General features: G+C 34.9%; 1 protein-coding gene across 2 annotated transcripts in view; it reads right to left on the bottom strand.

Moving 5' to 3' along the window:
• Positions 1-372: 372 nt before the first annotated feature.
• Positions 373-12,683, bottom strand: part of LOC114049794 (axin interactor, dorsalization-associated protein) — a 51,229-nt gene continuing 38,918 nt past the window's right edge. Inside the window, exons 7-10 of one of the 2 annotated variants that reach the window (XM_027871203.1) lie at positions 8,729-8,851; positions 6,793-6,915; positions 4,206-4,323; positions 373-3,988 (exon numbers count right to left, since the gene is read on the bottom strand). In XM_027871203.1, coding sequence (XP_027727004.1) covers positions 3,892-3,988; positions 4,206-4,323; positions 6,793-6,915; positions 8,729-8,851 — 461 coding nt within the window. In that variant the 3' untranslated portion in view covers positions 373-3,891. Of the gene's footprint in view, positions 3,989-4,205; positions 4,324-5,157; positions 5,309-6,792; positions 6,916-8,728; positions 8,852-12,683 lie in introns of those variants that run through there. The other variant, XR_003569906.1, reaches the window with a different exon arrangement.

Below are 12,683 nucleotides of genomic sequence, written 5' to 3'. Positions count from 1 at the left end.
TAGGTATCAAAACTTTATTTTTTCACTTTCTAAAATGTATCACATACTCCCTACTTTGGTAAAAGGAATACTGTACTTAAATTAACCTTTTGACAAACTGGCATCATTAGAAATATCTATCGTATTTTGTGCTATCATAGACTAATTTCTTTTAGGGGCTACTGATGGAGGTAAGGCTATTTATTACTACACTATTTCTGAATGTTATTTTTTATTTCATTTGTAACATTCACCTCTTGCTATCACTATGCCTGCTTCTAGCAGCCCATTCTATCTGCTATCAGCTTAGAAATCATATTACATATAACTTTAATAAGATGGCGTAAGGATCTTAGGGAGGTTTCCTGTGTGTAAAGTGCATTAACTTCAGTGCATAGACTGTGATGACTATTTTGGGGGCTGACTTTTTTTTTTATTCACTAGTGTAAAGCTATATTCTAGATTGATAATGTTGGTGTTAACTCATCAAAATGAGAGGCCATTAAAAAGCCCTTAGCTAACTCCTATCCTGACCATAGATTTTAAATATAGCTCAGTTTTGGCTCCCTGTGATAGTATATGGATCCCAGGGAAAATCATATTTGCTAATGATTCAATATAGCATGATGAAACTTGTAAACAGTAACAAGCATCTGTGTTACATACAGACCACCACATTAACATACAACCTTAAAACAATGCTTCAGTAAAAGAGACAGTTTGTAGGCACTTCAAAGCACACTACTTACAACACGTTATATAGGTTAAGATTTAGAATTTGTAACTGAGCTATTACAAGTCTGAAACTTAAGAGTGGAATATTTATTACTTTTGAGACCTGCCTGTTTTCTTTAAGTTCCACATCTTAAATTACATTAGCATGATTTTTTTTTTTGCCTCCAGTAAGAATGGCATATAAAAGGTGCAAAAGCTTTAGTATGGAAGAAGTGATTGTTCTTTTAACACTTGAAATTAAGGATCTGTTACACTAATGGCATTACATTATCACATTACATTTGAGAGAAATGAAAAGGGCCAAATACTTTAATCACTATTATAAGGAATAAAGTTAATTTTTTCATATCCTCCCACACACTGGTTCTCCAGCCCTTTAAAACATCAAAAGTGGAAGAATTTCTTTTTAAAGATATTCCGTTCTTCACAGTAAAGGACATGTTTTTTAACATTAGTAAAATAACAAAAAGTTTTATTACTTGATCCACAAACATAAATTTTGAATACCTATGACACCTGGACATGTAACACAATGCTGAGTCAAAAAGCTGTAAACACCAGTTGGATACAGATTCCAGTTAGGTAGATAATCACAGTAGCAAAGCTAAATCCAACCTAATCATTTACGCAGAATGAGAACTCTTTCCCTTTCCATAACTCTTTTACCCCTAAGTAATTTCTATGATATGCTCTTCAGGAAAACCCATGGTCATAGCAATGAAATTTAGAAAAACTCAAACCTGGCTTAATATGAACCAATCCACAACTGTCATAAAACTTTCAAATCACATACAACTAGCTGCACCATTTTTTCCCCAGAAAAGTCCAAGGTTGGAGTGTCACTGTAGAAATATCACAAATCATTTTTATTTTAAATCATTAGATTTCATTCAAAAAAAAGTAATTGTAACTGTATTGTACTATAGTAGTCATCCCATCCAACCATGTTTATTTGCTCACTTGCTAGTGCTACCATGTAAAATTCATTCAACTGCACAAAGCCATCTTATTTGTGAATCAGCAGCGCTTTATCTTGGAAAGACAAATGTACAGTGTAGTTACTGCTCACTACTTCAGATCAGTGAAAAAATCCATCATATAAAGCAAGACTATAAATTGCTTAGATGTGGGACACACCAAATGGTACAGAGTTTAAGTTAAGAGTTGGTGTTTCTGCAATAACAAGTGCTTACGCCAGAAAACTGAAGCACAGTCAAACTTAGCTTAAACTTCTTCAGCTGGCCTTCCTAAGGCAGACACTGGTGCTTCTAAACCACACCTGTGAAGCAGAAATGTTACTTTTTTCATATAAACTATCACTTCATTGTATGCACACTTCCTTAATCTGAAGGAAAAGAAAATGCCATTTTTACTGCATTTTCATCAATTGAAGTTATTTTAGTAATGATTTTTAGTTCTTCTTATTATTAAGATTTACCAAATACTCAGAGGCTTCATAGCACTTGTGGGAATTTTACATTATTTGAAGATAATGTGATATTTGGTAGCTCCAAATGCAAGAGCTCTTTTAAACTCAGATAATAGGAATATGAAAATTATCCCCCCCCCCCGCCATGGAATTGATCCAATCAAGATTGAGGAAAGGGAGAGAAATTTTATCAACTATTGATGGTTTATATAGTTTAAATAAACTGTCTATCCAGCATGAACAAAACTGACCTAAACAGAGCTGAAAACAGAATATTATATCCCTTAAAACAGAAGGGAATAAATTGAATATTTTGTTGGAGTTTACCTAATAAAATTGTTATGCAACTGGTAAGAATTATGTGGTACAGAAAGCAAATGAGCTGAGTGGTACGACTGATTATACAATAAAAAATAAAGCTAGTATTGACAATGCATTCACTCGGTGCTGGATTTTTTTTTTTTTACTTATTATATAAGTGCATATGAAAGTATGTGCATATACTACATATAGTCCACATAAAGCACACAACAGACCTTAAAGGAATGTATTAAATATCCCACTTATTAAGTATATGAAAGGTCTGCTTGGGTTTTATTTATGTTCCTTTATTAAGTAAAAAAATTATGTAGATATTCAAATTATAAGCTAATGACCTGCATCTTTTCATTTAGATGACTTAATACATCTTAATAGAAAATAAATGGTAATCCTAGCTATCTATCTCAGAAACAAAATTTAGAATAACTTTCCAGACTTGCATACAAATTGCTGTAAGAGGTATGCAGGTTTTTCAAGGATTCACAATCAGTTTTCAGAAAAACAGCAACAACTCCTGCAGGTATCTTTAGGGAACTGACTGAATTCAAACATTTTTGGACTAGACAGCTTAGAACCATACAAAAGGTTATTTCAACCACATCACAGCAGCTGAACACTGTCACAAAATCAAAATTATTTGGATAGTCTCTAGATACCTTGTATTTTAGAATCCCTTAGCAGAGGAAGAACTTTTGAGTAAGAAAAAATGAAACCTAGGTCACCATTCCCTTAAATACTTAAAAAGAATCCAGCTCTTCAGATAAGTTTTACCTCAAGTCATTTGGTAAATGGGCTGCTGAAATCTGGAAAACAAGCCTCCCCCCATGAGATGTGAACTATGTTCATGGTAAAGTCATGAATTCTTCTGCAGCTTCCCCGTAACTGATCACTTGGTGGTGGTGAGTGGTGAGCCATCCCTGATAGAAACTCTTTACAAGTTTACCAATTCTGGTACCTAGCAAATTTCTCTTGCATTAGATAATTACTGTAAGCAGTAAAGACCTGGAAATAAACACATGGATTCAAAGGAGTGCACTGAAGCAGGGCTGAGTTAGGGGAGTAAATCCTGCACAGGGGAGCCAGGCGTGTTCCTGCTTGCTCTGGTGTTAATTGCTGTAGTAAATAAATTTAAAACTTAACCTTTACCATGTACACAAATCACTCACAAATCAAAGACTGTTTCAAAAATCTGTGGAAAAACCTGTATGCTAAAGGAGCTCTTTATGAATGAGTGCAGTCCTCCTGGTCTCCATTGATGTCTTGGACTGTAAACATCTCTGTGGTGTGGCTGTAGAACAGATCACACTTTTCATTTATTGGCATGAGGAGGGCTGGTTTCCTAGGAGCCTACTGAAGGATCAATGTGCTACCATGACTTTGCAGTGAGGGGTTCAGATCACAGAAGTTTTAGGATATACATGCCATGGTCATTCCTTGTGCAAAGTTTGATGGAGGTGAAGATAAAGTGGTTTCTTGGTCAACAACTGCAGTTTCTTTCTTTTAAAGTCAGTGGGTTTCTTGTATCTGGAACCACAACAGAAGACATATTGTAAAGAAACTTCAGTAACTAATTTTTCAAGGTAATGAAGATTAATTTTTAGCACCTGAAAGGTACCAAAGTTTTAGGATTCTGACTCTGCTCTACAGAGAACCACATTATTTTTTAACAGGGGAGGTATCTAGACAGGTATGTAACTCAGATGCCACTACACAAATATTAATTTACATGCATATCACTTACAGTTCTATTATAATCGGCCCAGGTTTAATTTCATCCATCTCCATGAAAGCAAAACACTTGGTGCTGGTAAACCTTTTCTTAGGCTTATAGTGTTTGAATTCAAAGAAAATAGCTGCACCTGAGGGAGAAAATAAACTCACATAAGCAATAATATAGTCAATATATTTCTGCCGAGTTAATCCATTTCCACCGATAGGGAGCAGCACATGGAAAAAATAGCAATTTGCATAATTTTAGTGACCTGAATCAATATAGTTCAATACAGTTATTTAGAACTTATTGTGGTGTTGACCAAAAACTGTTTTCTGTAAGCTAAACTAATTCAAATTTATAAAAATCTTATGAATGGTTAAAGATCATAAAACACCAAAGCATGTTTAAAAATATATAAAATTATTAAGGATGATAGGAAACTATCACATTTATCTGGTGATCAAGTTTCAAAGTCACTGGATGGGAATGCATTTATAGGTTGGCAGGGTGCTTTAAAGAGATACTGAAAGAATTTTAACTACAGTCACTCCTTTACCATAACAAAAAATACAAATCTTCCAGGTGTTTCTCAGTTGAAGTGATAAATCACTATCACACTATAGGAATAGAGGAAGTACTTCATTAATAAAATGGTCCCAATAATGATGGCAATTTCTTTACTACACCACTAACTTTTTGGAATAACAAATACCTTATAAAATGACAGCATAAAGGAAGGTAAGACTAGAAAAGCCAGTTTTCCCATAGCTGTGAAGTGTTATGATGGGTTTATTTTTAATTCCCCAAACCAAACAGGAAAGCTTCCCTGTTGTCCCACCCCTAAAAGATTTTTTTTTCTTTTTTTTTGAAGAGAGAGAAAGAAAATACCACATACCAATTTAGCCAATAGCAATTAATTTTAAAAGAAGATATATGAAAATTGGGGGAGGGAAATCAGGGGAATTTGTTAACTGGTTACCTATTAATGCTGACTTAACCGGAACTGTGCTGACCGCCAACACACATCTAATATTTTCACTGATGACAAAACTCACAAGTTACTAGAAGCTTAACAATGTTCAGAAACGTGTGCACAGCCTTGGCACTTGGGTCCAATTGGAGTGCCTCACCTGTCAGGGGGGAAAAGAGAAACCAATCGCTCAGGAGACAACAGGATCTGGGTAGGGGAGAGATAAGCATAAGTGGCCAGGCTTCTCCCACCACATACAAGCGGATTACAATATTTAGGCTGCTGGTGACCTCCCTTTCCCAAAATAAGACCCTCCCAGATCCATAAAATGGCTACTTCTTCCCCTCCACCGCCCACAATACTAGAGGAACTGCCTCCGAGCCAATAAGGAAAGCAAATCAAATTTATTCGTCTTTTTAAAGAAGCTCAGGTATCTCTGTGATCTAAAGTGAGCATGACGTTAAATTAATACTTGAGAATGGTGAGAAAGATCCCAAGTGTTTTTCATTTTTAGGAAGAATCTTTTTACAAATTGAAGTTTCTTTTGAATTATTCATCTATCACCAGCAAATAATGTATTTACTAAGCCCCCTGGCATGCATAGCTCTGTGCTACATGTTATGCCTAAGCACAAACACAAAGGCAAAATCTATGACAAGGCCATTTGTCATAAGAAGAGCCAGATGGGAAGACTTAATTAAACTTCATATAAACAAGCACCACGTATGCGCCTTAGCACTGACCCAAATTAGGACTAAAGGAGTTGTAAAAATTAAATCGGAGGACTGGGAGCGTGAAGGGACTTGAACTCTGAATACAGTTTTACTTTTAGCATCTTGTGAGTCACGTCATCAAGGACACAGAGGTGTGTTACAATGGAAAAGTGAGCACATGAAAACATCCCCTGCTTGCATAACATCTGCAGTTTTCAATGAAAGAGTTCTGTACGTCACACAAGGAAATGCACATTTTATTAACAGTTCTCATTCACATGACATCTTCCAACCTGAAATTCATTCAACAAATACTTATTAAGAACCCATTCTGCTAATGTTCTTTCAAAGAGCACTCACACCAAATGGAAAAAGAAAACATCAAATATTTTCTGGAAAGATTTTCATAGCTTCTAAAGTGCTCTTCAGGGTTCAGAAAATGACCCAGTGCACTGACTGCATTCCATTTTGTTTATTTCCTCCAGAGAATGAAGGTTTGAGAAACTACAGCTAGGATGTGAATCTGATTAAGACATAGAGATTTCAAAATCTTTTTTTTTTAAAGGGGGTAGTCTAAGAATCATGTGATCAAAATCACAGAAAAGTACTGAGTTCTCCTAACTGATAAATATAATTTTACCACAATATTCTTTTTCAAAGATTTTATTTTGCCCTCCATTCCCTTTGTCAACTAATTAAGAATTATAGTATCCTCCTTTCTATATGGTAAATTTAGGGGGAAGAGTGGTTTCAACCTTAAGTGGTGGCTTTATTACTAAGTAGCACCCGTAGGTTCATTAAGATAAGAAAAACCAAAAGGAAGTGTGCTTCTAAGCAAGTTTTTATTAATTATGTAACTGGGTAATACAATCATAATAACCTATACATTCAAGACCTCTGGCACCATTTCTTCCTCTTTAATGCTACAAACCTTTGGTTAATTTTTCGATGTGTTTCTGAATTTCAATATCCACATTAAAGTGAACATATGTATCCTCCTTCCTTGAAGCCACGGGAGTATCTTGCACAGGGGATAAATCTATGCCATTCAGATCTACAGAAAAAGAAAGTTTCTACCATAAACCATGAAATACCTTAATGCAAAGAACAAACAGACCATGAAATATCACTTAAGTTACACTTCTCATATTGTCATCACACAAATGTAATCATTAAGTGGTTGTAAAGTTTTCCCAGAAGCAATCATTTTCCTTTTTGTATGTGTCCTTAAACAAACACTTATTTTTTTCCCCCAACTGGAGAGCAAAGCAGCAGAGAACACTAACTAAAACACTGAATTCAAAGTGAAATTTAGAGACAAAAACCTAACTACAGATCAAATTCCATTACTGTGAAACTCCAAAATGACACCCAAGTTCTTTATATTGTACTTCCATTTTACTAAATATTTCTTGAAAGGGGTCTTTAGGTAGGTCATAGAATCACAATTATTAATCAAAAATAGAATTAAGTGCCTACTATGTATAAGGCCCTGTTAGGCACTCACTGAGATGTGCATTCCATTTGCTGTAACCAAATTTGACCTAGAGCAACGAAGTGGTGCAACAAGTGTAGATTGTGGCTTTTATCCGATACAACTGGCTTAATTATTTTTGAGCACTTAAGTGCTTCTATAGTCTCTTACAAATCTATGGCCTGAAATAACATATAATTCATGGCATTTGGCAACATGAGTCCATGAAGGTCCTCAGGACCAAGCAGAAGGGAATGTTTCATGGCACAATCAAATGACAACAGCAGATGCTTGAAGACATTTACACTCAACTTTATAAAAATCATTTTTAAAAAACATTTCTTAACATGCCTCCTTAAACTCTAAAAGTCTTATAAGTGATTTAAAAAATAATCTTAAAAAATGTTTCTAATCATCTAAAAAATGTTTTTAATGACACCACTGTGAGCTTCAAGTAGCACACGTATTTCAGTAGTTAACAGCCTATCTCCCTCCATTCCCCTTTACTGCCATAGCTTAAATTAAATCTGTCCCTGTGATTTAACCAAAATTAGGGGACAGTCAAATAGGCAACTTGCACCAATTATGCAGTTCTTATTGGATAAGACATAGGAAAGTAGCTTCATAGTTATTTTTAATAACTGATTGAAGAAAATTGAAGTGCTCCATAAAAGCTTTAACAACAACAAAAAAAAGTCCAATTCTAGATCTCTACTCAAAGTCAAAAATGAAAATAAAACTGTCTACAAGAAATAACTGGATAGAAGAAGAAAATTCCTAAAAATAATCATGTTTAATAACCATGGCAACATAGTTAAAGATAACAAATATTTCACTTTTTCAGCATCCCTCAGGATATGGATGTTTGTGGGTGTATCCATGTTTTTCCATCTGTACTGGTGATTCATTAAAGATCTAATTCTCAGCCACCTCTACAGATCTCTCCCATGCATAGAGTTCCCTTGGAAATGAATGGGAGTGCCTACAGCAGGAGAAATGAGAGAGTACTTGATTTTGCCTCAAAAGGGTCAGATCCTTGAAACGTGTGGTTAATTAACTCATTTCTTCAATGGAATAATGCTTGATGAGGACTATGCACAAAGGTAATGACCACCTTGGACGGAAATAAATAGACACATTTTAGGAAAACCCCAAAAGCAATGCTGTACAGCATGTTATAAATAAACAGGCAAGTGCTTTTGGCATATCCCTCTCAATTTTAGGGGGTAGAGGATGATGAATGGAAATCTATTCCCAGTTATCCTGTCTCACTACAGTGTGGACCAAAATGAGTTTGTCACAGATATATGACAAAAAAATGTCAATGGCTTGACCACAAGCAGTAGTAGTACAACATGCAGCAGAGAGCAAATGAAGAAATAGAGCTATTTACCCTTTACACTAACTGTAATATAGGGATCAATGCACTGCCCAGCATCTTTCAGACCAATTTTCTCAATTTTGATAGTGAGTAACGTCATTCCTGGTTCAGATGGCAACCTTGGTAATAAAGTACCTGGTAACAGAGAAACAGCAATAAACATTAACCCTACCAATAATTTTAAAGTACGTACTTAAAAGAACATAGAGAAGACGTGGCCCTTGCTCTCACACAATTAAACTAACTATTTCTCTCAAATCCTCATTAATATGCATGGCAAGATAATTTTCAGATTATTTAATATCCGGGGATAAAAAAAGCTGCCTTGGATCTAAAGATTCCTACTTCAATGCCAAAAGCTCAGTACTGAACAGATATGAACAATTCAAAGTTTATCATTTAGAGAATTTAAATCACACAAGAAATGCAACTGTTGCCCTGAAATAAGTATAATTTAGAAAACATGGTGATGAGTAGTTTATTAGAAGGAATCAGTAATAATCTTTAAAATTAAGATGGAATTTAAATGTTTGGGAATCTGAGAAATTGAATACGACCAAATATCCTAAAAAATTTTGTTGTTGCAAAAAATTATTTTCAATTTAACATTCATAAAACAAAGGGGGGGACATAATTATAATTATAGAAAATCAACTGTTTAGAAAAAAGAAAACATTCCAATTCTTATTTCTTTCCAAATCCAGTCCCACATATTTGCTCTCCCATAGATCAGTAAGAATTAGTGATAAAGTCAAAGCAAAACTCAAGAGGAGAGGGCCAAGAAAGTACAAACTAATTGAAATTTTTGTCTAGTTGGCAATTTAAAGGTCAAAAATTGTAACATCATCAGTTACCACAAGAGAGCATTTCCTTCATCCTAGTAAGCAATGTCTAAAGTTTTACTCCAACAAATGTTGCTAATGTTAGGAAGAAACAGCAGAAGATAAGAGTTGTTTTCTTGACCTTATTTTAATATAGAGGCGAGCTTAGATTCCAGAAAGCTATGCAACAGAGCTCAAGATTCTTTTGTCCCATAAATTTGTATCTAAGGTAAAATTGTATTTGTTTTTATTAAGAGCAGGTAAAATTAAAACTTTCGATTCATTCCACTTTTTAAAATCCACTATTTAACCAAGTTTCGTCCCCCACTAAACTCCTCCTCTGGGGCTTTATCATAAGATCTTATCTCAGTTTTAGAGCATAAAGGGACCTCTCCCTTAAAGGAGACATGCATTCACAACTATATAGCTGGGACCCCATTCATATAAAACTTCTGCATATACCCCTGAAACATAAACCCATGTATAAAGATTGTTAAAGTCACAGAGTCAAATATAGACTCAGAGGTCAAGAAACTTACCCAAGGGCACAGCTGGTAAATAAGCAGACCTAAAACCTGAATCTAGCTATTCCAATTACAGCACTTTTCTCACTATATGAGGCAGTTTCTTTCTCCGTGGTTAAGTAAGGTCTAACTAATTCTTTTTTGTTTTGCACTTCACTGAGGCACTAAAGTAAGATGCATATATGACTCTAAACAATCTATTTCTTTAGTTACTAACAGTTTTTGGAAAACAGTTGAATAAACAAGATTAGCATTTGACCTTACTGGAGAAGAAGCAAAAGCACCAGCTAGTGGTGAAAAAGGCAACTTCTATAACAGTTTAAAGAAATGCATCATGACAAGACGAGAGAACTGCCTGGTCAGTTAAGTGAGAAAGCTCACAAACAAAAAGTAGGAGTTTTAAAAGCTATAGTTGGAGGACAAATGTACAATCTATTTGTGTGTAAATGAGTAACATCCAACTTGACTATGATGTTCTAGAATGAATTACTAACTCCTACAGTCCTCATTATTATACTTACTGACTGTTCTACTACTTTGGCAGTCATCTGTTTTGTATTTCTATTTATCTCTTCATGTGTGACTCTTCATCTACATTAAATGAGAAAATGTATGTAAAATGACTGCAAGCCTTAAAGAGCTACATAAATGTCAGCTATCATAAGCTCTTTGAAATCAGACGCCTTGTCATATACCCCATGGAAGATTTACAGCAGGCCAAGGACACAAGATGACCAAAATAATTAAAAGTAAAGTGAAAATGGTATTATACCCTCTAGTACATAACCTCGTTAACCCACCTTCTCCAAGTTTCTTGCAGCTCAAGTGCCAAGCACTACCCAACCCAACTCCCCAGGCTGTGCCCCTCAAAGGCACCAAGATTATCTACAATATGTTACTTTACTCCAATTAATTTGATTTGCCTTTTCTCTGTGTGTGTGTGTGTGTGTGTGTGTGTGAGTGTGTTTATGCACTGAATGAGAGAACACTAAACTTGATAATGGATGCTAAAGGCCGTTTCTATCTAACCATTCCATTATACCATATATAAAAATTTCGCCAATCAATCAACAAGTTCACAAGGTCATTGTTATGTGTCAGGCAATAAGTGCATAAATACAAAAAAAAAATGAAAAAGACCTCTCCTTGAAAGAAGCTTATGTTATAATGGGGGAGATAAGTAGCTATAAAAGTGTGTAAAAAATAAATATAAAAAGAATAAATACAAAGTAGTTGAAACACAAGGTAGTTAAGAAAATCTTTGTGTAGTAGGTGATGCTTCAGCTGCAACCTCAAGAAAGGAAGAGATTCGTGGTTTTTCCCTTTTGTTCTGATTCTTCTTTCACACATGACTAATGTGGAAATATGTTTAGTATGATTGTACATGTATAGCCTATATCAGATTGCATTCTGTCTTGGGGAGGGGGTAGGAGGAAAATTTGGAACTCAAAATCTTATAAAAGTGAATTTTGAAAACTAAGCATAAATAAATTTTTAAAAAAAGAAAAAGAAAGAGATTTCATGAGGCTGTGGTGAAGAGGAAATACATTTCAGGCATGGAGTGATGACCAGTACAAAACAGTAGGATCACACTTAGATATTAAGTTGTATCTCAATCGGTGCTCTTATAAGCATTTATTAAGAGTCTGCTATGTGCTAAGCACTTTACAAGTATTATCTTCTTTGATCCTCACAACAACACTGGAAGGTAGGTGCTATTATTACCCCCATTTGACAGTTGAAGAAACTGAGACAGACAGAATTTAAGTGACCTGCCCAGAATCAACCAACCTAGGGCCAAATTTGAACTCGGGTATTCCAGACTCCAGGCCCAGCATTCTATCTGTAGTGCCACTGATCTGTCCCTGAAGCCGTTCTATCTACAGACAACTGTTCATTAATATTAAATGGATCAAAACTGCTTACTAACATACCAAACAATCAGAAAATAAAATTTCAATTTCATAAACTAAAGCTATAGACAATCACCAAAATGTGAAGTTTTCTCAACAATAAATTTCTTAAACCATTCATGATCGCCACATTTCAGAACATTCATACAATCTTGATAACCTCCTGACTTTTAATAACCTTTAGACAAATCAGTACAGTGCAGCTATGTGATGGTTTCGAAGCATCAAAACTAAAACTAGTCATTCCAAAAGCACTGTGGTTTTAGTGAAAGTTTAGTCAGAACAATTGTAAGAATTATTCCGCCACTGAGTTTGCAGATACAGCCTACAAGTCTTCAGCAATGGGTTTTTAGCATGATTTAAAAAAAGAGAGAAAAACTTCCTGTCCTTTGAAGATCCTTTAAAAGTTACTGCTATCTTTATATTTTCAGAGTAAATACAACTTTAAAAGTGATTGTGAAAAGGATGGCCCCAATAGGTAAGGACAGCTCATGGGGTTCTAATAAACTTACTTCCCCTACCTTCTGACTGCATATACTTCTCTACTTTTCATAGTAAGTCACAAAAGCTATCAGAAAATTGTTACTCTTAATGATATATTTTTAGAAATTTTATTGATGTCTTTAGTTTTTTATAGCAGTCTTATCCCAATATACAGAGTTCTCTTCTGTAACAGAGGTAAGCAAAAGTGACTGCCTTGGCAATGGGC

This window comes from Vombatus ursinus, unplaced genomic scaffold (assembly GCF_900497805.2).
Source record: "Vombatus ursinus unplaced genomic scaffold, bare-nosed wombat genome assembly UNPS02014798.1, whole genome shotgun sequence".
Classification (NCBI taxonomy): Eukaryota; Metazoa; Chordata; class Mammalia; order Diprotodontia; family Vombatidae; genus Vombatus; species Vombatus ursinus.
This window is presented reverse-complemented; position numbering and strand designations above follow the sequence as displayed.